Source organism: Rhea americana, unplaced genomic scaffold (assembly GCF_003343005.1).
Source record: "Rhea americana isolate MKP2758 unplaced genomic scaffold, rheAme1 scaffold_4, whole genome shotgun sequence".
NCBI classification, from domain to species: domain Eukaryota; kingdom Metazoa; phylum Chordata; class Aves; order Rheiformes; family Rheidae; genus Rhea; species Rhea americana.
Genome location: NW_028186534.1, coordinates 9423591 through 9450793, shown reverse-complemented (window position 1 = coordinate 9450793; position 27203 = coordinate 9423591). Strand labels below are relative to the sequence as shown.

The 27203-nt window shown below is 37.7% G+C and overlaps 1 protein-coding gene across 1 annotated transcript in view; it reads right to left on the bottom strand.

Moving 5' to 3' along the window:
* GNAS (GNAS complex locus) overlaps window positions 1-27203 on the bottom strand; it is a 102395-nt gene that overhangs the window by 3727 nt on the left and 71465 nt on the right. Inside the window, exons 6-12 of the mRNA XM_085314123.1 lie at window positions 7576-7630; window positions 4862-4935; window positions 4482-4540; window positions 2489-2609; window positions 1844-1974; window positions 986-1053; window positions 1-127 (exon numbers count right to left, since the gene is read on the bottom strand). The exon at window positions 1-127 is cut by the window's left edge and continues 3727 nt beyond it. Of these exons, the coding sequence (XP_085170249.1) occupies window positions 1-127; window positions 986-1053; window positions 1844-1974; window positions 2489-2609; window positions 4482-4540; window positions 4862-4935; window positions 7576-7630 (635 nt within the window). The remainder of the gene's footprint in view (window positions 128-985; window positions 1054-1843; window positions 1975-2488; window positions 2610-4481; window positions 4541-4861; window positions 4936-7575; window positions 7631-27203) is intronic.

Genomic DNA, 27203 nt, shown 5'->3' with positions numbered 1-27203 from the left:
GAAGGTGCATGCGCTGAATAATGTCCCGACAGTCATTGAAAACCCTCCGGATGTTCTCTGTATCCACTGCACATGTGAAGTGAGGATAGCAATAGTGCCTTCCATCTCCACTTGCTGTGCTGATTCTCTGTTAAAAGTAACAGCGAGATAATGTGTTAAAATAAAACTAACTGGAAGAAAAAACAAACAAAAAAAATCTAACATTCTCAAACCTCAGATGAATGACAGTTAACACAATTAAGTGCCAAAAATGCCCATGACTTCTCACAGTCTCTTCCTGAATCATTAAATTTAAAAGGAACAGAATTATGCAGTGAGGTCATGAGTACTAGGGAATTTCAGAGTTGAAAGAGAATCATGGAAGTGCTATTATTTATATGCAAGTTTGGGGAATTTAGCCACACGACTGGTACTCAGTTTAGCCATACAGAAGGTGGAACTTTGCTTCAATTATACAAGCTTTTTAGGCCTGCTTTATGCTTAACACAGTGCCTCCCTCAAAATTTTATTTTGTTCCAATTTAAACCAGTCCCCAATTTGACTGTCACACTATTACAATAAATTGTAATAATATTTTAAACAACATGTCTATTATAGCTTCAGCTGAGCAGCAATGGGAAAGACAGTATGAACAGAGCATTGCTATTTTGCAGATGACACATCTTTTGATTAATCTTTAAATTATCTTTAGAACTGATGCATAGAATAAAATCTGGCCCCATTAATAACAGCAAGATTTCACTCGCTATTTCTTGTTTGAGGTTTATTAATTCTCACCAATTCTTTTGTTATATAACTCATGTACTTTGTCAACAAACAGATACAGAGTAGCTAACAAACAGCTGCAAAGCTTTTAAATCTAACTTAGTGCAGACATTAAAAGTAAGCAAACTAGGAAGTAACAGCAGTTTTGATATATATTGATATATAAGGTTATATTTGAGAAAACTGACACATAAAACACTGAAGGAAATGAAATACTTACAAGAAACTCATCTCTAATAAAATACTTGGCCCTTGTAACTCTGGGATCCTCACCAGGCTCTGGTGTTGCTGATTAATAATAAAATGAATATCTCATTAAAACAGATGCTCCTAAAAATTGTAACTTGTTCTGTGGTCTGCTCACATGCGATAGAAGCATTCTTTGCAACACTGACTATGAGATACAGCAAACATATTATTTAAACCAGCAAGATTTCAGGAGAACAAAAGAATATTACAGTGTCCAAAATATCACACTTTTGGCAGATTACAAAAATAACTGCCAACATGGCTATCTACAGGGGAGACCAGAGGACATCTTTGTGCCTATTGGGTGTCACACTGCAATTACTTGGAAACAATAGTAGTGACGTTAAACTATCATAATAAATAAATAGATATATTTATTTTATTTACTACTGAGCCATTTATAACTGTATGTATGTATTTGCATAGTCCTGTGAGGCAGACGCTTCATTACAGACTTCATATTTAAAAAAAGGATCACCTTGTGGACTTGGCAGCAACATCCTGTGACATACACCAACAGAACCAASCTTGAATCTCATGTCTCAAAGATCACTGCTGCATCTCTACAGTAGTATTGGTATGAGTTGTATGTGGTCTACCAGTATAGTAATAGGATCTTGTCATGATGAAATTATTAATATATTCAATGTACAAAAGACAGAATTTTCCCATTATTAATATATATTATCTAACATTACGGTTTTGCTGAAAGGCACTTAAAATTATGCAAGAGATCTCAAATCTTAGCTGAGATGGCCAAAAACATTACAAATGTGATTAACAAGGAAACGACAAATTTGCTGATAAAAACAAACCAAAAACACCTTACCATCATCTGGTGTAGTGTAGCGAGCAAATTCTGGAAAGTAGTCTTCAATTTTAGATTTCCCTGCCAAAACTTTCTCTGCTAGCAAATCTTGTTTATTCAGGAAAAGAATAACTGAAATGGTCCGTAGCCACCTATAGAAAATTGAAGCCAAACACTGTGAGAAAACATAGCTAGGATTAAATAGTAAAAAGAAACATAATCTAGTACTGGAAACAGCATATTCAGACGACACACTGTAACAAATTTGAATAGTTCTTTTCCTACTTGAATCCAGTGGCATAATTCAGGGCGTACACACCCTGGATCCTATCTGCGTGTTTCTAATTTGAGGAATGAAATTTACTCACTCTCTACTGTTTATCCAAATGTATCAAATGTGTGAGCTTACCACTTTTTCATTTACCACTACATCACTGCCTTAATTACCTCATCCTCGATATGGCAATTATTATTTTGTAACTTTCAAGAATTTTCTTCAGTCAAATGAGTTTATTATATGTTAACGTAACAAGTACACAGTTGTGAACAAACACTGTTTTTGACTGTGCTGTGATAAGCAAATAAAATAGGCTACTCTGTGACAAGGCTTTACTATAATTTAGATTACTAATTTAGATATGAACAATGAAACTTCAATTCACAGACCTGTTGTTCCAGATACTCTTGAAGAGGTTTAGTGCTTCTTGAAGCCGATTGGTCTGATTATCCTCTCTTATGACCATGTTGTAGCTACTGCTGGCCACCACAAATATGATAGCAGTCACATCTACACCAATAAATACCCACCAGTTAGAACCAAATTTCAGAAGAAATATCCAAGAATTCCAGAGTTCAACAAAAAGCTGTCAAACTTTCAGCTTCATTGGGAGAACAGTCTGGAATGCTATTGCTTCTTGCTTTCCATGCACCAAAAATAAAGAGAGTGAAGAAATCATTAAAGATAGAAAAGAAGCAAGCCAGAGAACAGCAGCTGATACAATGAAAGTATCTATAGAAAGGAATAGAAGGCACAGAGAGAAACTGAAGAAAAGAAACAAAAATGTTGAGAAGATTTTAGAAGCATTAAGAAGTTTAGAAATCAAAAAAAGACATAACGGTCTATGCTGGCGGACTCCAGAACAGCAGCAGTTTTCATCCATGTTAATAGTAGTAATAAAAATAGTAAATCACTATGGATTCATGTTAAATTGTCCTAGTCCTCCTAGTGTGCGCTATACTTCTTAGAGGCCCTTATCTTTCCACAGAGATATTCACAGGATCACAGACTCCAGGATGCTGTGATTCTGTGTGGCTCTGCTGCTCCAGACCCCTCATACTGATTTCCAGACTCATCTGCCTCAGACATCAACAGCAGAAGAAATACGTCAGATCATGAGGTAACAAGAAGAGGAGGGAGCAGAGTGAAAAATCAAATAAATCTGTTATTAGTAATGTAGAAGAAAATATTGCAGAGTTCCACATATATCTGAAGTGTTCAGAGGATGCTCTACAACAGCAACTGTAGTGAAATAATAGAATTCAAGTTATGTTCTGTCTTTTCTATAGGATTTCATTATAAATTGTGTACAGAAAGATAGAATTTTTCATAATTTCATAAATATTTTGGACCCCCTCAAAATAAAAAAAAGATAAAAATATGTTAATCAGCTCTAGCTTTATGAGAACTTGTGTGGAGAAAGATTTCATGCACTACTTTGCAGAGTAACAGAGTAAAATTTACAGCTCTAGGAAAAGTACATGCAACATTTCAGGATACAAACAAAACTACCTAATTTAAATCACATGGGGAGTTAAGAATATAATCATATAAACTAAACTTTGACTACAGCATCAGTGTTAACATTCCAGATCGTACAAAATGCATTTTGACCTTTCCCTATTATGCACATTCAGTTTGGTGCTGTGTTAGCATTCTAAGGAAACTAGCTTACATGCAGGTATTTAGTGTATTTGTATCTTTATATATTCAGGAATGACCTTCTCCTTAATGCTGTTTCTCAAGAAATGACATAAATACGCATGATTCTCTAGAAAGGTGCAGATTTATAAACTTTAGTGTAAAATCTTATGATAAGCATTTGCGGGTTACTGTACTATATACTACAGACTAAGCTTTATCTGACAAGATAGATGTTTCCTACTGTCTCGTACTAGAATAATAAGTTGATGCTGATTTGGAAAGAAGTACCCAAGAGATAGCAATGTGGCTGCAATTACACATAATAATATGACATTCAGATTTTATACTAGTTTTATTGTAATTATATATATTATAAATGCATAAATGCATGTATATCTTCACCTGGAAGAAAGAATGCAACTTGGAAATTAACACTCACATAGTTGGCAAATAATGCACAAACACACACATAAACAAAAAAATAATAATAAAGGGAGGGAAGCTTAGGCAGATGGACAAACTATGTTAATTTATCAGACTTGATTTTGTTTCCACCTGCATTCTCCCTAAGGATGTTGTGTGCAGTTACAGAAGTTTACATGACAAGAAAGATTTCAGCCAGTATGACTGTTCAGAGAATCCCTCAAAGAACCTGCTCTTACATGGTCGGAGAATTAAGAATGGGCATTAAAACTTTGCAAAGAACTATGCAGAAACAAACATAAATTCTAGTCTTACCATTAAAACACTGGATCCATTTTCGGCGTTCATCTCGTTGCCCTCCAACATCAAACATACTAGGAACAAAAATCACAAATCTGAGTCAGAATGCATTTTGGCATTTTGTGCCTTTTTTTTCCCAAATGCAAACAGAACTTATCAGAAGTTTTAGGACTTCTGTGTCCTAGAAGCTAAAAAGATGAAAGATTTCAAGACATTCTGGTGCATGCACTGCGTTCTACTAAATATCAGTTTAAGAAATACAAAAGTAGTCTCAAGGATTACTGGGTAGTCTTTCCCCTAGCGTGCAGAATTTATTTTGTCCAGGCATTTTTCTGTGTTATATATATACATACATACATGTGTGTGTATGTGTTTAAGAAAAGGAGGATACTTACTGAAAATTTACTTTGTCCACCTGAAACTTGGTTTCAAAAATTCCTGATGTCAAAACTCTGCATCTGAGAAGATCCTAAGCATAAAAGAAAAGTCACTGATTCAACACAGGTTCTTTGGAATTCTTCAGATATCCACCAACAGGAAGAAAAAGCTTTTACCAAGTGCTACCAGAGTATGCCGTACTAAAAAACAGGCCTTATATCATTATGAAGCTGCATTTAAGACAACCACCAATTCCCAACCCTAGAAGATAGATCTTTCCCCCAGCTGTTCAATTCTTCGCTATTAAAAGAAGTGGCTGGATTGCAGAATTTTTCTTTTTTTTCTTTAAAGAACTGGGAGCTCAAACATTTAAATTTTCTAAGAAACAGGCTTTTCAAAGTTTAATTTTGAAATTTCCTGCAGAAAGAAAAATTATCATCAGATCTTCAGAGCTGCAAACAACTGAAATGGTTACAAATTTGTTACAAAATCCTATCAAAACTCAACTGTATTGGCTTTTATTTACTGTGTGCTGTAAAGCAATGACAGCCATATATAATGCCTACTTCGTACAGGCTTCCCATTCCAAGTATAATCTACTACAAAATACCTCTTTGAATTCAACTAAAAAAATTTTATAATTTAGGACTTAAAGTTTCGGTGTTGTTCACAATGGATCCAAATAGCTAAATTGTAATATTTGCAGCACAGAGACAAGACCATGTAAGCGGAGTAGGCCATAAAAAAAATTTATATGCACAATAAAAGCTCTGTTCTTACTACATAGGTACCAAACTGGTTAGTCAAAGTCAAAACCACACAAAATCCAAAGGTTATACAACACTGTTAAATCATTAAACAAAATGGCTACATTTTAACATTAGTTTTCTGATAGTAAATTATTGTCATCTGGCTATTTTAATCCTCTTATATTGAAATACAGACAAAACATTGTTCCAATGTGATCCACTTGTTTGAAATAGTTTTAAAATTCAAATGCCCAAATAAGCAGAAATAAATCTGGAAAACTGGATTCTCTGGAGCTCTGCATGTCTAGAAATCAATACAAGTATGATGATGAAGAAAAGCGATCACCCACCTCAAGAAAAAAAAATGAAGCAAAAATATTCAATTATTACACTCATCATTTTTTAGGACAAACACATACTCTCCCAGAGGATGGTACGCATGGGCCTCAGTTTTGCAATACGCCTGTGTGGAGCTTGAACGCATTCAAGGGTCCTAAACATGTTCATGAGCAAGTTAAACTCTTGACAGCCCTAGCATCTAATATAAAACTGAGACACTCACTTTACAGTTTCACATTTGCAGCTTAATTCTTCCACATTTCAAATACAATAACCTATATTTAATTTTGTTGCTTCTTGAAAATACAATGATTTCAGTGATAATGACTCATTTCACTTTTAAGAAATTTGGATATTAAAAAGAGGAATGTTTAAGTTGTTCTCAAATGACTTCATCAAAAGGATGCTAAATTCTCATCAATATTACCTATGAAAAGTTTTTAGAAGTTAATGTTCTTTTGGTTATTTATTTGACAGAAGTATGCTAAAGGCTTATTGCATTATTTATGGGCAGAAACTTAGGACTACATATGTGATTTTGGATTAGCAATTTGGATTTAAAGAAAGTTCTCAGATTATCTGTAACAAAAAGAAGATTTCCCATTTCCTACTACTAGTCTGATAAAAAAATAAAATCTTCTGACAAGGTCATCTTTAAAATATCCCTCTTCTGTTAAACCTTGTGGAGTCATTTAACTGTCAGATGAAATTTGCAGAGTTCCACAAGGGTAAAAATATTCACAATGCTTCTGCAAATGACAGTTAGATAACACTAAGAAAGAATTAAAATTCAGATCACTATAATCTGCATTCAGAAAAGCCTATTTTTATGTATGTTATTTAGTAACTTGAGAAGCTGTTCTCCCCTGAAGGTAAACAGAATCTTGCAAAATGTGCTTGCCCTTTTCACTGTAGATCAAAGATGGACATTTCTACTCCTTGAGCCATAATTCTGGAGTCTGCAATCCACCCGCAAGGCCAGATCTGTGTGTTTTGAACACACAGTATTTAGTTATGGCTAACAGTGAATATACTGATCCTGACTGGAAAAATGAGTGTCATTTGTAAAGAAAGTTTAAGTTACTCTTATGTACTCAATGACAATTGCCTTTAATTGTCAAGATTCACCATTCTTGAGAAGAATCTATCCTGCAGAAGAAGATGCAGTGACAGACTTGTACCTGGTGAAGTATACTGCTATTTATTTTGCTAGTCCTTTTATTTACCAGAAAGCATACGTGAAAAGGGATGCACAGTTATTTTTGTGAATAATGTGCCTTTGTAGAAATCTGGTTTACAGTGGGAGCCAGTGTGGTTCAGAAAATACCAACCAACTTTGCATTAAAGAAAATGAATGACAATTATTCAGCAAGACAGACAAAACCTTAGAAATTACTAATTCAAATTAATATTTAATTTGTAYTGTTGCAGAAATATGACATAAGTCTTAAATCTGGACAGATTTTAATTTCACAGTACATTGTCACTTGGGATCATGCTTATACTAGTAAAAGTTAATTTTTACTGGAATATTAAATATGTACAGTACATAATACCTTCATTTGGTGCTACAAATGGCAATTGGAAAAYGAAGACAGAAGGTGCAGATAAGTTGTGTAATTTCTTAGTGAAGCTTTACTTACCTGGTCAGATGGTGTATACTCATTTTGTTTGACTATGTCAATCTTGTCTAGAAAACTGGGTAGAGAAAAGAAAAAGCAACTTTTTCATTTTCAAATTAGACAAATTATCTAAACTTTTATTARCTGACAAGTTTAGTTTAGTAACTGACAAATTCCCAGACAGTGGTTGGGAAATTTTAATACACTCAGCTTCAAAAAATGCTAAATACACTAAAGTTATTTAACATACGTACTCTAGTATTTAAAACATGCATTCTTGGTGTTTCCTCACACCATCCAGCAGAGGGCCAAATTCACAGTTTTATCTATCAAGCCTGCTAATCTCATTACAACACCCCCCCCCACCCTGTTAGCAGACATACAAGTAGTTGGACTTGGATAATATTTTCATATAAATTGTAGAACATAATCTGCTACTGCTAACAGTAAAACAATGACTCAGATTGCCTATATGTAATTTTCCTGAAAGATGAATGTTTTTTTAAACTTATCTTTGCTACAGTTCTTTTAACAGATGAAATCTCTGCACCAATTTCATTGCAAGTTTAGTTAAGTGAGAAGGAACACAGATTTATCTGTCAATTGAGACCAGTTTTTCAGTTTACTTTATGGAGGAGTAGTAGTAGTGGGCCAAGTAAGTTAAAAAAGATCTATTTTACTCAAATTGATTAGCATAGCTAAAGATGGTACCTTGGGATCTTTGAAAAGATTTTAGTGATTAAAGATAACCTTCCAATTATCTTTAATTTTTAACTTGCAAAACAAAAAAATCCGAGGAACCTATTTGTTAACTCTGTTCTCTTATGGTGTTACAATGAAATTCAAAGACATGGCAAAACAAGAGTTTCAGAATCCAGATTTTATGCAATGAGCCCCCTCAGTCTTGTATTGTTCCATACCAAGCATGCAGCAGGGTTACACACTACTCAGACCCCTTCCATTTTAGCATTATTAAGAAACCTGGCAATGCTTCTGCAGTCAGTTTTACTGGTAACATTAATGATTAATCACAGTCCTAACACCAATACACTTTAAGTTTCCTTGTAAATTCCTTTGCCTGAATTCTTTTCTTCATAAAGCAGAAATCGATGAAAAGATGAATTTTCCCTTCCCATCCCTACACACGAATAGGTTTGCTTTGAAAGTACATAAACTATGGACTTGGGCAACAATTTAGAGGGTGTGTTGGGGGTGTGTGGGGGGGGTAAAGGTAGCCAGGATTCAGCCAAGACTTCACAATTCAAAAACCCAAATCCCATTGAAATCAGCAGGGTCTTGGCCCTTGGTTTTTACTCCTACTTCCCAAATGATTTCCTAAAACCTCTAATGAAAAGCTGGGGAAGAAGAAAAAATATTCATATATTTCTATAATAGCTTGAGAGTCAATTTTCATTAGGAAATAGATAATCATCTTTTTCCACAGACAAATGAGAAGTGTTTTTTTCAGTTTCAGACTTGCAGAATTTCTAACTCATTAAAATGCATCTTAATAAACATGCTATTAAAAACATATAAAAAAGCCTAAAGATCAATTTCCATCATGGAAGCTGACATGGAGACAGATAAACAATGATAGATTTACAAAGACAAATCGATGACAAAGTTTGTACTGCAATTAGCATACTGGATGTTTTTCAACATCTCTTCCAGACTGCTAAGTAACATTTCTTTTCTTTTTTCTTTTTTTTTTTCTAATCTGAAGGGAAAAAAAGAAAAGCTTTTTGTTCAGTACACAGGGAATACTAAATGTGTATGACAATCATGAACTGCAACCAGCACAAATTTTTCCACATTGTTATAAAGTATTCTCTCTTAAAATCAGTTTCAGAATCATGTGGCAATAACATACGTTTCAGCGTTGAAGGATGCTTTTTCAGAACATAACATGTTCATAAAGATTCAAAGGTGATTACTGTAATGCCCCAGACTTTCTGTACTGAATTTATCTAAGCATAACATTTTATGCAAGGTTCCATAAGAGGTGTTTTTTTTTTTTTTTTTTTTTTTTTGTGTGTGTGTGTGTGTGTGTGTGTGTGTGTGTGTGTGTGTTTAAACACACTGCTAATCAGTTTAATGGATTTTGGAAACTGACAATTAGAAAATAACAACAAGATATTGCTAAAACCTGGAACTGAAAGTACAAACCTCTTACTGTTGTTTATGTAGACTATTTTTAGGCCAATGATTTCCTTGAAAAACATCAGCCACATAGGAGAAGCAGTACTGTATTTGAGATGAATTCCAATAGCAACATTTCATGCCAGGTAAAACAAGTTCGAATGGAATAAACATTTCTTCTTCCCCCCCAAAACAAGTCCTAACATTCAGTAACACCTGATACTCCTAATAATACTAGTTCAAGAAGAAAATCTGTCACTGCATGAGAGTTAAAATCTATGCTGCTTCCAGTTACATTTTAGGGAAAAGGGAGCAAAGCAAAATGTTGAATGAAGATTTCCTCCTGTGTATATCCCTCCTCATAAAATCTGCCCTAACCACTTTAAAAAGGGCTAGAGACATACTAAAAACAGTTTTACTTTTTGCACAAACATACAGAAAGGGCTTCATTCTTTCAACTGATCAACTACAAAATTACTTGTGGTGTTTGAAAGGAAAAATAATTGTAGAAACACCATCTAGTCTGATGCATCTAAAATAAGGTGCAATAGTGGGAGGAATGAGAGTTCAGAGAAGATCAATACAGAATGTTCAGAAACTTCTAAATCAGCATCAGTCAAGACTGAAATCTTTTTAAGTATATGATTTATCAAGTTAATGAAACTAACAATCAAATGAAATCAGAACAAAAGCAAATTGAAAATAAATACAAATTCTTCATCAGTAATTTTATTTTTAGATATGCTGTACCCAAAACATAAGTTAGGCCATTTAAGTACTACTCTGCCTGCTGAATTCACTGCTGGTTTAGATTGTTCTAAGTCTACTGGAGATATGCCCACCTATGTCAACAATGAATTTCACAGGGAGAAAGAAAAGTCACCTTGCTAAAATAATTCAAACAAAACTGTCAAACCACAAAAACAAATTTTATATTGAGAACAAGTCTTGCACCAAGTTACAAAGTCAGTTAACGTCTTCTGTAAAAATTTCCCAGAGATTATGAGAGAAAGCTATTTTCCAGAAAGCAAACCATTCATTCGGCATCACTGCCAATTCTCAYGTAGGGCCAGTTCTGGACATGACTAAATAACAGCAGCAGTTATTGCTCTGCAAAATACTGTCACTTAGTATAAGGCACTTTTGCCTGTGTTATAAAAAAAGGGCACTACTAGGATGCACGTTTGAAAGAAAACGTTTTTAGGTCATTTGTAGTCAGCAAAACTTGAGAAGCAGCAGCCCTAGGACAGTAGCACGTGTGTCCTTTGGATATTAAAATACAAGGTATGAAAAAGAAAATTAAGATCTGAAATAAAATCATGCTTTATTTTCAGGGCCTATTCCTCAACTCAGGGAAAGAAGAACATACGGGAAATGTTTTAAACAGATCTTCATGAAAGATCAAGTGTCTTTTAGGGGGTGCATTTAGAAGGCACATTGCATATAGACACATACACAAAAGCTCTCTTTTACTCTTGTGAGGACAAAGGAATTAAGTCACACACATATCCCCCGTCCTTCCCAAATTTTTAAGATGACTATTATGCCAAATCCATGCCCCAATTTTCAGATGAAGACATATGCAAATTACCAATTCTTTCTGGAGTTTAAGAGTTCAGAGCRAATTAAACTCTTATATTGCTAAATTCACATTTGAGGGGAGTTTGGTGAATCAACAGTGATGCTCCAAGATTAAGAACTACATTCTCCACTCATTTTTTTTCCCACTGAAAAGGTATGTAATGCATGACAACCTCCACCTCAGGGAACACAACTTCACAATTTTGAGAAGAACTGGACAAGACCACTACCACCAGCCAAAAAAGCCTSTATTTCCATTATTATTTTCCCTGCTAAAGAAATGAGGTAACTTGCTAGTCTTTTTAACTGTAGTCATTGTGATCTGAGGAAATGGTTGACAGGCATGAAAAATTTTTGCCATCTCTTAAGAGCAACTTGTATTTCAAATTTGGGATAACACTGGAAAGGTTTCTTCAAACAGACAACACATCTGTACTTGAAGAGTTCTACTTCCATCAGTTTTTTTTTTCCCTGTCAAGTCATAACTTGAATTTGTATGCAAAATGTCTTTCATATGACATATTAAGACCTCATCTTTAGTATCAGTAAGATGCTGCACATCAAGCAATTAACATTTTCAGTCCCAATTCTAAATAAAATATTTATTAAGGTTTCCCTCACCAGTAGTGTTTGAACTCTGTATTGGTGAAGTTTTTTTCCCTCTGAAAGCCTCAAGGTATTTTACAGACAGTAAATCATGCTCACAGCTCCTGCCTCCCTTCATTCATGCTGCATTTCCTGTCTCTACCATCACGTCCTAAAATATACACCTCACTTTAACCCTATTTTAAAGGTAGGAAAATCAAGGCACACAAGGAGTAAATTAATTGCCCAATGTCCCTTGAGTCAGTGGAAATGGAATTTTCATTTCCTCTGAGTCATGTGCTTTATCAAGATATTACTAAGAATTCACCATGGCTGTATTTACCCTGATCACCTTTAAAGTAGTCCTCACAATTCATGTTATTATGTCTGAAAATAAATTCAATATTTATTTACTGATCTTCTTAGAGAACAAACTGTGCAAATGTCCAGCAGATTTATTATTTATTTATACACGATCAGAGACTACAAAACTGGGCTCAAAGCTCCCTAAAGTAGTTTTAAGCTGAAATTTAAGTCAGCATTAATGCTGTTTATAAATAAGAGTGCAATTCTTTTATTTCTCAGAAGAGATCATGCTTTCCTTCTACTTTATTCCCTTTTTAGTCTGTGCCAGAATCTTTAGTGTTATTCTCTAAAGATAAAGGCTCTCTAAAAAACAGAAGAGTTAACCATTTGCTACAGTCACAGGTAGAGTGCAGAAATATAATAGTCTCTTTAAAAGAGTATTCAAGCTGAGAAATACATGATGCATGCACTGTAACTTTAATGCAATTAAAAAAAAAAAAAAAGTAATACAGAAGAGTTTTCCAAATCCTGAAAAGTAAGGTCTGTTATGTAGTGTCCAAACCATGGCTTCCCATGCAGGTCAATATGCTGACAACAAATCCAGGGCACCGGGTTTATTTTCACAGTTGCGAGCATGCACGTACACGTCCACCGTCACTCAATTCTGCCTGTTTCTGCTATTCTTGGGAGCAAGCAGAAGACTGAGGAGAGACAGAATCCTTCTCCTTAAACTGCTGATAAAGATTTCTTTTGTATTTCAACTAGTTTATTTTGTAAGGGAAGCAGAAAAGCAGGCAAAGTTACAGGAACGATGCAGACAAAATAAGCAAACATTCGATCTACTAGTATTTATGGCATGCTGCAAACAAAGCAGTATATGAATTCAAGCTTGTCATGTATTTTCTCAAAATGCAGTAAAACAAGAAAAGGATGTGAGTTTTTGAATTGTTTTAAAAGATATGCTTATATTTTCTATCATTTGCAAAGCTGGGATTTTTACTGTTAAGATAGATAATATGCTACAAATGTTACCGGATAATTTAAAAATATTCAGAAGAACACAGCTCTTTTTTTCCCTAAACAAAGTTAAAAAAGGAAAGGAAGAAAAAAGTCAAAAACTTTGCAATTACTTTAATTATTTCACAAAGAAGTTATGATAGAAAATACCTTTAGAGAAAGGCACGTACAGACAGTATGTAAGAAATATTCTTGGTATAAGTATAAGCACTGTATTGCACATAAAAACATCTCACATATGTTGTTCCTGTAATGGAATCCTGCATGTCAGTTCTCAGACATATAAGAACACCATTCAAAAACAGAGTTATGTTGGAAATGAACTTTAATAAGTAGTATAAGACTCAAACAGAAATAACCCAAAAGACAACTATTCAGAAAACCTCCCCAAGAAGTTGGAAATATTTCTTAATTTCCAGTTTCGAGTCAACTGGCTATTACGATTTCCTTCTATAGGGAAAGTCACACAAAAAGAGAGTTTTAAAAACCTAAAGCTCATAATTTAATTATATATAATATCAATGGGTACCTATCACATAAAGTGATTTTGAGAGCGGCCTCAGCTTTAATTACAGGAGAACCTCGGAGCATTCCAGCCACTTGGAGGCGGAGGGGCACCATTGGTCTAATTTTGAAGCAAATAATGAGAAAGCTGAAAAGTATGACTCCATATATTTGGAATCATCTTGTGGTAATCAAGGTTACAGTTCCTTATATGGTGTGGAGCACATGAAGCACACACACAAAAAATTACAATATTAAAACTACCGGGTATAAAGAACTGCAGCTCTTGCAAAAACCCCTAAACGTAATCAACCAACTGCCCAGAAAAGCCCCTTCCTTTTTGTGTTGCCGTGAAATACAAACCTTGCTCTAAAAACAGGGCTGGTTATGCACATTGCTGCCTAAACTGCATAATTAAAAAGTGCAATCCTACAGGAGGCCATGAGACCTGAACAAATTTTAAGCCAAGACAAAACACCGTAACACAGCCTTTCACAAAACTGCCAGCAATCAAAAAGAGCAAAGGGGGAAAATGTAGGAGAAAAGGAAAAAAAAATCTATTTAAAGGAATCGTAGCTGTCTCTTTTTTTCTCTCTGCCTGTCTAAAGTTAGTCTGGCTTAGAGGATGCACTAACTTTCCCAATCAGTTTTACATTACAGCACAAGTCCAGAAATAGCTCCCAGCCGCCTTGGCCTCTAGCACGGTTGCCATGACAATGGAACCACAGTTCTATAAATAGCTCATCAGCACCAAATCTTGTGAGACACATCTGGAATGGGGCCAGCCCAGCCCCAGCTTGACAAATAAAAATAGGCACAGGCCGTTTCAAAGGCTGGAAAGGTACAATGCATCTCCGCTCCGCCGCAGAAACGAGCAGCAGGCAGAGAAACGAGCCCGGCTGCTCGTTAGTACGAGATTTATTTGATAGGGGGTGCAGAAAAGCAGAAAAGTTACTTTACTGTGTACTAAACGTTCAGTCCTTCTCTACTGCCTATTTTTTTATTCTCTTCCCCTCATCGGCRGCAAAACGGTACCACTTTGGAAACTGTAACAACACAGTTTCTTGCCCAGGAGACCATTAAAACAAGGAAAAAGAAAAGAAAAACAATCTTCAAAATTCCCCCCAACTATTTCTGTAGATTTTTGGCTTCAACATATTAAAGTGTTTATGCGAGCCTGCGCGACGCCCTGGGTCGGATCCTGAAAGCCCTGGAGCACTTTGCTCCAGTTAGAAATCATTCCCGGACTACCCGGTGCCTTCGAGGGTCGGGTGCCGCCTCTGCCCCGGCCCTCGCGGCTGAGCCCCCCCGCTCCCGGCGCCGCTCCACGGACCCCCGCGCGGGACGGAAACGGGGCTGCGGACGACGCAAGTTACAATCACAAATGGGCCGCAGCTGCAGCTCGCTGCAAACCTGAACCGAGCCTTCGGAGGCGAAAGGCAAAATCAGTAAGTCACCGCGTAACCCAGCCCACTTCTCAACGGCTCTGCCTGACAAAACCGCCTTGTAAGCGAGCGTTTTCTTGCACTTAGTGGGTGAGAAAATGTTGTATTTTTAGCACAGGCTCTTGATCAACCCATTCAATTACATCCAAATTATCTGTGTGGGAACAGTATGTTATGTCAAAAATGTTATTCAGTATATTTGTCAATATTACCCAACAGTAGGCATTTGTATAACCAGGATGTTCAGTGTTTTCAACAGCACATGAAAGCAACAGTTTAGGAATACGGCTGAAGCTGTAAGACTTAGCTRTTTCACAGACACTGGAAATACTAGTCAATGTGATTATAACACAACTGACAACTCTCTGAACAAAAAATCTTAGGAACTATCAAAAACCAATATAGAGACTACAGATGGTAATCAAAACACTGCAACTATAATAAGCATTTAAGCCACAGAAAAATATCTTCCGTATGCCATACAGACACTAGTACATGTATTCAACCCAAACTGCACCATCAGCCCACAGGATTCCTTTAGGTCCCTACATGGATATTTTCATTTCTAAAGATTGTAGAGTAAGTTCCATCCAGGCTTAAACCTATACATAAACTTCCCTGCCCTTCCCCCTCCCTTTTACCACATACAGTTTTGCTCACTGGCCCTTGGAACAATGTATATTTTAGAAAACAGCAATTTTCATAGAAATCTTTTGGAAACTGTACTTTATAAACATGTAATGTAATGTAACTCAGATTTGGTTTTGTAAAAATACTCCAAGTTAGTTTAAGAGCCCATAACCAACTGCAAGCTTTAATTAGGTTATATTAAAAAAAAGAAATACTTATTTCCTTCTAAAAGAGAAATTAATAAGAGGCATTTCTCACTTATACAATGTACAAATTTTCTGGCTTTGTACAGGAGAAATGCGAGTGGGAGGGGGCTATAAACGTGAGAAAACAGGAGCGGGCAGCCCAGGCGTAGCTGCTGCTCGGCCCCGACGTGAGCCCTCCGACGGCGCCGCGGGATCTTTCCTACTCGAGCGGCTCTGGAAGGACGCCTCCCCGAGCAGGSCGTTCGCAGCTCCCTTCTGCTTTCCGCTAACCTGGGGCACGCTTTATCCCAAGCATTGTAGCCAGCTGTCTATGACTGCCCTTGATCACTAGTTTTCAAATTAAACCCGTTCCACATGGCTTTCCCCCCTGCCCATAAACTAAACAAGCCCCCAACACTTAAGGCTTTTCCAGCTGCCTCCACTCATACCTTTCAAACTTGTAAAAAAGGTATTTTCACACTCTCACAGCAACCAAAACAGAGTGATTAAAAACACCTTACTACTGCATGCCTCCAAGGCTCACTCCACCATACAAGCCTGTATATGTCAAATAACTCCAGAACAGCCCCTCACTCCACCCCAGAAAATTACTTCACTCTGCCAGTAGGAAACTTAAGCTGATCCAAGGCCAAGGTTGGGTAGAGAAATGAGAGGTAACGGTATGAATGAGATCACTATGTCGTGATTCGACTCCAGGGCAAGCCTGGGGCGGGAATGCTGCGCTAGTGAGCGGGCAGGAACATGGCGCAATCCCTATTTCACTTTTTACTTATTTCATTTTTTTTTAAACAGGCAGCAAAAGAAGAAGAAAAAAGTGAAAAAAGAGATGCAATTAATCGTTTATGTAACAGAATTTTTCATTTCACTCTTCTTTCTGCCYCTTTTCTCCAGCTTTTCTATCTGAATCTTGGAAGGCCAAATGAATGAGAGCCTCAGATCTAACTCATGATCCTGTTTCTTGCAAACCACTATCAAGTATATTCCATTAAATACGGACACGCCMTCTCTTCTCCTCCACAATTTAAATTTGTTTGCTTGTCTTCATATTTTCTTATCCCTCTTYGTTTAAAATACAACAAGAGCTGAATTAATCAGAAGCCAAAATACTGCCCATCTTTAAGCAACTTGTTTATTATCGGCAGCAGAATGAGGGTGGAACGGTACACCGAGGCTGCAGAAGTCCTAAGGAAATCTAACCCCAGATGATGAGGGTGGCAGCAGGGGGGAGTCAAGAACGGTGAAATGTGACAGTCGGTGTGTTCATCTCTGCGTACCCAGGCTGCCAACACCGCAAAGCTTTTCCACAACTTACCTAAAGCAGTTTCTGCCTTTCCTGCTGTTTAGTATGGTTTTAACCTTCTCTGTCTCTCATAGGCTGTGATCTGGAAGTATCCAGCTCCTGCGTATCGCATCAARGTCTGCATCTTGTACAGTTATCTCACTGAGAACACTGAAGACTATGATTTGTGATTTTACACAAAGAATGAAAAGCTGAAGGTTAATATTTAATTTTAAGAAAATAACAAATTCTGTTTCCATGGTCTTTATTACCTGCAAAGCCATCAAAGCAGGATAACAAGAAATCAAGTACGGCTGATCACACACAGCTCTGTAAGATGATGCAGTKAATTCCCCCGTCCCACAGCTCCGACCCCCTTCCAGTGTCCATATTTTGGGTGTATTTTTTGTCATGCCTATTTTCTGGAAGGTAGAAAAAGGTCTGCATCTACAATCAAGGTCAATGATTTCCTGTTGTATGCTGTTATTAATTGCAGGCTAAAGCCACAGCCAACAGCAGTCACAGACTGCATCACTCCCAGGCTCTCTGGGGGCTGCACAGAGAGGGTAACTTTAAATTTTAATCATTTTTTAAAACCTATTTAACTGAAGTTAGTACAGCGTCCAATGGATTTTCTTACATGGGTTCAAAAATGGTTTATGCTACTCTACCCTAAGGAGACAGTTCAGGCAAAATCACTTAGGCAAGAATCAATATGAGTAATTTTAAACAGAATTAAAGAGTGCCTCTACAGAATATAAATTTGTTTGAAAAAACCCCACATCTTTGAGTTCAGCACTAAGTGCTTGCTTCAATTTGAGATTTCATTTTTAATGAAATCAGCACCAGCCTATGTGCTTTTCCAAAATCCACGCCTCTACTTCAGGCTGCTCTAAGCAACTAGAACAGGTGAACCTAATGGGATATCCTTTCATTATCTTTCAACAAAGTATTTATATGAACCTGTCCTCATGGTCTTTAGCTCCCTCCAGTGCCATCAAATCTGCAGAATTGCATTCAGTTGATAAAGACCACCTTATATCTGTAATTTTAAAATTGCATTAATCTGACAGAATTAGTGACATCAAGGTTGAGAAAAAATAATCTAAACAAAAATTTTAGGATTTTCTTGGGACAAACCTATCCCCCACAAAACATGCTGATTTAATCTTTTGTATTTTTCACAYAGATAACTGAAAATTCAAAATAACGGAATAGCCATTACTTTACAGAATGAGATACAGGCAAAAACAACACTCAAAGACGGGGTAAAAAAGTTGACCTCTAACGAAGCACTAAAACTAGTTAGAACAGGCAAATGCAAAAAGAAGGTAAAGTGAAGTGAGAGAAGTGGAGAAAGGGGACAAGAGATAGAGGTGGCTGAAACAAGAATGTTTAAAGTGACATTTCATTGAAGCCCCRTAACTTTCCAGTCGATGGGATGGTGTTAGTAAAAGCATTTTCTTCCCTTGACTGCGACCAGAAAGGACAGCCAGACAGTAAGACGGACAACAAAACAAGAGCTCAGAAGTACAAATAATACCATACCATCTAAAGTCAGCAAAATGCTCAACAAGTATTAATAATTGCTATTTGCATCACAACTTTCAGATGATAAAGAATTAATATACAAATTCCGCACATTGGTCTCCCTGTTTGAAGAAACAGAGATATACAAAAATGAACAAATCAAAGGTTCAAACTGTCCTTACATTTTTCAACTGCTCTGTGTCTTGTGTAAAATCTAATCTCTAAATACTGCAAAGACAGTATCTAAAAAACAGGTAACATCATTTTTAACAGAAAWTTTAAAAAGGGAGCTAGAGATGATATAATCTTATTTGATAGGAAGATATTTTGATCTGAGGACTGGGTTTCTTTAGGAACTAGAGAAGCAGGCAGAATTCAGAGAATGGACATAGGCCTCAGATTAATCCAGAACAACAGGGGGGACTTATGACTGCCACCTTTCGAACATGGTGATAGAGAGGATTTAACTGCCTTATTTACATACACTTGTACAAAGGTCTTTAGAGAAACAGTTCAGATGTATTTAATATGTAAGACTGTAAATCCAACAGTGGCATTTTGGCTACTTAAGCCAAACGGAGATGCTTTTATTTTATATTTTAGGATGTTAAACTTATTTTTTTTCCCAAAAATGCAGTAATTTTGACCGTTATCCTGCTCATAGGAAGCTCAACTCTCTCGTAACTCCTGTGCCAGTGTTACACATGATCCTTGCTCCGGGCGTTTCTGCCTGGAATGGCAGTCAGCTTCTCCRCAGAACCTGCCTGTCAATACCTGTTCTGGAGCTGACAGTTTAAGCAATCCGCAGCAGCTCACATTTCAGTTTTTGCTTTTCTCAGAGGCTTTTTTTTTTTCTTTAATGTTCTTCTTTTCCAAACTTGGGAAAAACAACTCCAGCCCTCTTTAAGAGGAGGCACACAAACCTGCATATAGTATTACGGCACCCGTAAAGAGTGCTTTGGTTCTGAAGTGAATTAGAATATAAAGTTACTTTTCTTTCTTCTTTGAAACGTGTGCTCAATCGTGAAATTTAATACCAGGCCTACTTAAAAAAAATTCATTTTAAAACAAACAAGTAATAAGGAGCTACAGTAGCAAATTTACACTGATAATTCTGAGGACTGCGGAGACATTAATTTTCAGTTACTGTGAGGGCATAGCCTGCAAAGACCTGTTTCAGTGTTCTTTTGCCATGCAATACAATAAAGAAGTCAGATTTAAGTGAAATGTTTGTCTCTCCCTCATACAATTACATTCAGGCAGATAAAAGGAGCAAGAAATCAAGCTTGAAGACAAATTCAAAGGCAAACAATAAAGATGAATATACTACTACTGTGGGAAAGCTGTTCACAGGGAGTGACCACATTTCTGGAAAAGTAGCATAGCCATCTGTTTCTCAAAAAAAGGCATTAAAATCTTTAATCATTAAAAGGTCTGTAAGCCAGGGAGTAGGAAACACCTTTTTCTTCTATAAAATGTATTTGAGAAGCTCGCCACTATGACATGGACTTTTCTAAGCTGTGTGCTAACAGAACTGAACTAACACAGAATTGAGACTGAAGCGTGTACAGGAAAAGTAAACTCCCTGACAAGGCACAACCATAGCGCGTTTCCTCCCTCAGCCGAGTAGCATGTCTCTTGGTTTCGGCACGGGGAGGTTTGCTATTGCAACGCTGCGACTCACACCCGAGAAGCGAGACGCCGCCGAAACGGAGCAGACAGTCCTGGAGTGAGTGTGCAGCAGTGTGTGTGGGTGACGCCTCCGCGTGTGCAGGGCGAGCTCACGGGGAAAAGGAGGTGAGGGGAAATTTGGGAGGACTTTTAGAGTATCTTATTCTCTAGCTAGCTAAGAACACGTCATAATGAGGAAGTGATAATACAGTTGTTTCAGGTAAAATATGTTCTTTTAAATTAGCTTTAGTGAAGCTAGTTATTACAATTATATAAATGTTGTAATTACCTAAACAATTACTAAATATGTTATTCATATAACATAACTGTTTAAGAATAAGAATTACRACTTAAAAAGCCATTAACACCAGAATTGATAGCTCTGTCTGGAAATGGAACCTCACATGGTTGAGAATATCTGGATTCAGAAGGAACTAAAGATGATAGTTCAGTGGCATATATGAGCTGTCTTGGCAGTCTCAGTTAAGATCCGAAATGGCATCCTCACTGGCAGACTCTATGCAGAGGCCAAGGACTGAAGGGCACTGGATTTACCCCACAGTCTCATCCTTCTCTTCTGAAATGGTTCCCTGCACTCCCAGTCAGCGCAAGAGCCTTGAGGAAYACCAAACCTTGCACTGAGGTCCGAGAGAACTGCTGCGCTGTGCTATACTACACGCAACTTTGCCAATTTACTTCCTAGTTCTCTGGAAACCTTAATTTTAACCCCTCTTCTTCAGTGAGTGGGGGGARGAAAAAAAGAAAAAAGGTCCTGGCCATGATRGCTGTGAAGCAAGTGCATCACGGTGCTGCGAGGTCTAGTACGCAGGCAGCATGAACCAAACAACGAGCAGTGGAAAATAATTTCATCTTGGCAGGCATTAACTCTAGCGCTCCAGTGATGCTGGTTTCTGTTGACATCATTAACTATTTTATTACACTGAAAAGTAGCAGTATCACAAAGCTGCAAGTAACAACTCGTTCTAGCACCACAAGTGAGCGGGATTGATGCAATCCCCTATTTTTTCTTCTACTCCATCACAGATGGGCAGCAGGGAATCTGAGAGAAATCAAAGCCTAACTGAGAAGCCCAGGGTGCAGAATCAAGTTCCAGCAAATTTCCAAATCCAAATTCCAAGATGACGAAAAGCGCTATGATTCCAGTAGGGTACKCACTCACCCCTTGGCCGGCTCTCTGTCTGCAGCAGGCACTGTCTCATGTTTGCATTTCAAATGAAATCCTAAACCTGAATTATTTATTAAACAGATTAAAATTTTCATCTTCTACATAAAAAGGAACACTTAAACAGTCTCATGGGAAGGACTGAGCAAAAACAGGTACTCAAAATCATGGGTAGTATTGCTGCAGTGGGAAAGACGGAAGGGGACTAAGCAGGTATTTACTCTTCCCCAAACATTGTGTATTTTCCCACATCAACATACATTAACTGCCATGAACCCAGCTGGGACCTTGGATACCCCCAAAAAGCTGTGGTTAATAACCAGGTTCATTATTTTGCATAAATACATTCAAACAGGAATCCTCTTACATCTTGCTGCAAGGAAGCACTTTGTGCAGCACCTTTTGCGCAGTGCTGGTTCACACACGGGCCTGAGGCGCAGCGAGTATCCCACAGTCCTGGCCGTAAACACGCCGCTCAAACGCAGGCTAGGAAAGCACGGCACGCCGCAGCTCCGGGGGAGCGATTAAGACCTCGCAAGCCCATGCTGGCTCACCGATCGCTGTGATACCTGTAACTAAAAACTGTGTGATTTAGACTGCAAAAGACAATTCCAGGATTTCCATTTGTTCTGCATTACTATAATTAGAGCTTCCGGATTATGGTTTACACTAAAAAGAACAGCCAAGACTCCAAGGTAGAAGAGACAAGAACAGACGGGTCAGATAAGGAGAAAGCTTGCAGAGAAAACTAAATGCTTCTGGAGAGGAGTAAGTAAGCTCTAGCATTACCTCCACTCTATCAGGTGCTTAYACACACACACGCTATAAACATTAAGACCACACATGAAATATCATCATGCTGCAGTGTTTTGACTCCACTTCCTCTACTCAGCAGCAAATGATTAGATTCACCACACAAAAAAAAGTGTGCCTAAACACAGCAACTGATAAATTACACCATAGTTAATAACGTGCAGCTACTAACTTAGTTTTCTGTTCTTCTAAATTTTTCAGCCTAAGACATTTTTGCAGTGCCCTGATCACACTYGCTGTCCTGTACTGCCTGTGACACTGAGGACTTGTGATAGCTGCAGAGCCCTCAATACTGCACACCTTTCCCTTGCCCCATCCCACCCACATTTGGATTCTACAGCTTGTAAAACTATGCTTCTCTTCTTTGTAAAAATGCACAAGCACCGGAAGTCCAAGACTGCCAACAAGCAAAAGAGAAAATTAAAAAAGATTTGGGATGCTAATCAATCATGTCCAAATTATACATTGCATCTAAATACAGGTTTGAAAGGAGCATCACTGGAATATTTTTGCAGATAAGTGTATTCCACATTTTAATTAAAAAAAGAAAAATTCCCTCCTTCGAACAAACCAACTTCCATTTGAGAGACCTACTTTTCAATAGCACATCTTACAATTTTCTGTTTCCTTGTTTAAAGACAATAGAAAGAAAAAAACATGGCTGATATAATTTACATTCGGGTCACTGCCTTTCTTGATTGTGACTCCAAATACCAGGCCTGTTAACACACACACACACCACCACCACCGCCCAAACCCAAACCACACGCTCTGCATTAGAGCTTCCTCCTGTTACCTACATTTATTTTTATTGGTGTAAGATGCATACGTTTGCTGGAATTATAGCCAAAAAGTATTTCAACAAAGAAAAAAAAAACAGCAACTATCGTAACAATAGAAAAATACAACTTCCATAATATATTATTGATTTCTAGGAAGCAGGCATGCTTGCTCCTCTACAGTTATACCGGCAGACATATGTCTAACTCCTAAAAATTTGATTCTGTGTGTCCTGTGCTAATCCAGGACGATGCCTCGCGGCACAGATGCTAGGGAAAAAAGGTGGCACAGTTCAGAAATTAAAAGATACAGTAATCAAACAAGGGCGCTACAACCTGGTTCACCCTGTAGTCCCTGTATGTTTAAAAGCAGGGGGTGCCCATATACATCATCGTCTCCACAGCGCGTCCCACAGTCTGCATGGCGATTTAAACCCTGGAGAAGATGGGGGCTGCTCAGGAGAATGGAACTGTAGGGATAAATCCCACCCTGCAGAATAGGAGTCCCAAATGTATGTTTTTCTCTTCTTTTTAAAAAGCAGGTATTTGTTGAATTATTGCAAGCACTTCTTACAGACTGAGGAGCACTACTGAAAAGCGCACTGGGTGCGGCGCTAATCTTTCATTTGTGAGATCTGTCTTGAGGGAAATCAGTTTCATGTTCTTTATAGACATGTGACTTTATCAGAAAACCACAGCACACAATTTTGGCATAATTAGCAGGACCTTCTTAAATATAACCCAGAAGAAAGCTCCGAGGGAAACAAACACATTACACATCATTAGGGAAAATCAGAGCTGAAATGGAGGTACAGTACCAGTCACTGCASAGCAGAAATCCTACCTATTTTTAGCTCACATTTCCAATAAGAAAGCAGCTGGGAGTCTAATGAAAACACCTTGGTGACAAATTTAATGGACTGAATACTAAAGTTACTATTTTTAAATAAAGTTCCTAATTACCTTTCAAAACAAGAAGCAATTAAGCAGCAGTGGAGCTACTGCTTCACAAGAGCCTGGAAAGGCTTGGCTCCAATCAGATTGAAACTGGGAAATGGCTCAACGCCTTGCTGATCCTAAACATTGGTAGGAGGCCAGATTTTTTTTTTTTTTTCCTCCCATTTAGTGAAAGCGGCTCTGCTTTGACCTGTCCAGTCCTGCCTTGCCCGGCTCTTCCCTGCCCGTCCCCCCTTGGCGGCTGCCTCCTCTCGGCTGCACGTTAGCAATCCACCCGTGCTGGAGAGCAAAACTGAAACGCAGCCCCAGACAGCTGAAGAGAGCTTGGGAAAACGATAAACACTCTCTGATAGCAAAATGTATGAATCTTATGAGTAGCTCAGCCCCGTGGAGCAGAGCAGAACAGTGAAGTGCACTAGAAGAGACAGGGAAGGGGCCAGGATCTCGCTTCCAAATGTGCTCCGGAAAGCGCAAAGCAATGCATGACACAGAGTAGCTGCAAATTTACTGAACGGTCCACATAAATCACAACAAAATGAGTTATAAACTGACACGTTCTTCTCCCAAACAAGCTCTAAATAGCTCTTTAAAGCGAGACAYTTTAATTACTGGTTCCCATGATGAAATAGTGTGATAATAATGAATATATTATACTTGTAAACTCACGTAGGAATATTCCACATTTCATACACACCATGCACRTAACTTTTGGAACAAGTTTTCCACTTTTAACAGCAGTAGTGGAGAATCAGAGTTAGCATTAGCGTATATAGAGATAATATACTAATACAGAGATTTTAGTATTGGGATATATACGATCTTAAAGTCTGAAATATCCACTTGGAATATATCACCTACGCTGATAAAACAGGAAAGAGGCAAGTCTCTAAATCCATCTCTCGCCCCTTCTGCAGAAGCACTTCATTGTGTCAAGACTTTTGATGATACCGTAGTACTTTTTGGCATCAATTCTGTGAAAGATTGCACAATAACATCCTTCACTTATCTGACTTCATTCAATACCTCACACCATCCAAAATCATCCAAGGGGTTTTGCAGCTATGGGCTTCTATATCCTTCCTAAAGAAGGAAACTACAATACAAGTCTACAAATGGAGAAACGAAGTCGCATTCAAATCTGGTGTAGAGCCACRAAAAGACCAGAGACTTCATGCCTTAACTCTCTGTTCTTCATGCACACACGCTGCTCCACAGAGCTACGGAAAACACCCAATAAAATAACCGCAGACTCAATACGATGCAGACTGGTTCACTGTTGAGACTCAATTTGATGAAAGCATATCCAAGGAAGTACACTTGCACTTTTTTTTTATAAGCTACCTTAGCTAAAACATTGTCCTGCCAGACATGAAGCTTGAAGACGCCCAACTTCTCCAAACTATCCCTGATTTTATAACTCAAACGAACAACTCAATTMAACCGATATGCCTCAAGAGCAAATGGTAGACAGTGCATTTTCCAGACACGGTCCTCAGCAACTTCATAAGTATTATCAACACTGTCAATACACGAACAAAAATGGTAAATTAATGCCATTTGCAGGGATTTAAAGTGTACATCATTATTTTCATTTATTTAGAAAAAAAATCACCTAGCTCAGGTGGGTTTTGGTTGTTTTTGTTGTAAAAGCACAAATCTCYCTAAACCAAGCATACAGTACTACCCAGCAGTCTGGGCTGGATATAGCTCCCCATGGGGATACTCTCCTTAGCTATACACCCTCCTACGTGGCCCAGGCTCCTACCCTCCCCCAGCTGCACAGTCCTGCTAAAAATAGCTCTTTGCTAGCTTTTACTCAGGCTGTAGTTTACATAAGCACTTTGGGGGAAGGGGAACCTTRCAGAGTATCCAAGGTACTTAACAGCCTTAACAGAAAATTTACAGGGCAGCCAACATATTTCAAGTGTAAATTAGAGGCCCTATAGGTAAAACCCTTCCTTGCATAATGTATACACTGCAATTTAGCCTTATCTGTATATATCCTCCTTGATGAATTAGTGTATCATAATGCAAATATAATTATCACAGACTTAGGCTTAAATATATCAACTGATTTTAACACTTCAGATACAAAAAAAAATAAATAAATCAATGTATAACACAAAGTAATCAATTCAGAAATGGTGTTTCAAATCACAAAACCTGTTGATGAGATCTTGCCTACCAAATGATAAAACAAAYTGCACAAATCACATTTAAAATTAGCTACTTATTTATTAGTTCATTAAGGAATAATCCAGTCATATATTACAAAGAATATTTCATGTAATTTATAGAAGATCTGATGCACATGCTTTATTTGCAAGACAGGGAGTGCTATATAGAGCATTACAGTAAATAATATTCTATGACACTTCAAGTTGATAAATTTGTTCATCTACTATGAGTTTAATGTATGTATTTTATTTTCAGCCTGCTTCCCTACCAAAAAACGGATTTTATGATCACGCTCCCTGCGTGCACACACGTTCTCAATARAACGCTAGTGAGTTTCAACCAAACCAAGAGGAGACCTCTTCATCAGGGGTCCCACAAACAGAATGAATTCTGCAACACCTAAGAACACAGGCAACCACCTGGATGAAAGAAATTTAAATTTAAATCCCCAGAGTGAAGGGAAGGCTTCAGTGTACTCTAAACCACGAGGGAGCTCATGGCAGAAGGAAACAGGGGCAGAATGTGACACGACGGCTCCCTCCTGTAGGGGCAGACGGTGATATATTTGCAGTGCTCCAGCCCCAGGAAGAACAAGGAGTCAAACTTAGTACTTTCACACTGTCCCAGTAAATGTACTGGCCTGATTTCACCCTTGTCTCAGAAATTGCCTACGGTCTCCTATCTCTGAACATGGTTGCTTTCAATGCCTTTTTTAAGCAAGTCTTTAATGAGGTTTTACAATATCGTTTTAGGTCTTAGCTTGATAAAAGCATTCTCCTAATTGTCTGCTGCTAATCTCCAAGCGTTCCTTCTCTGCAGCAGTAGAGCAGGAGTGATAAACTCCCC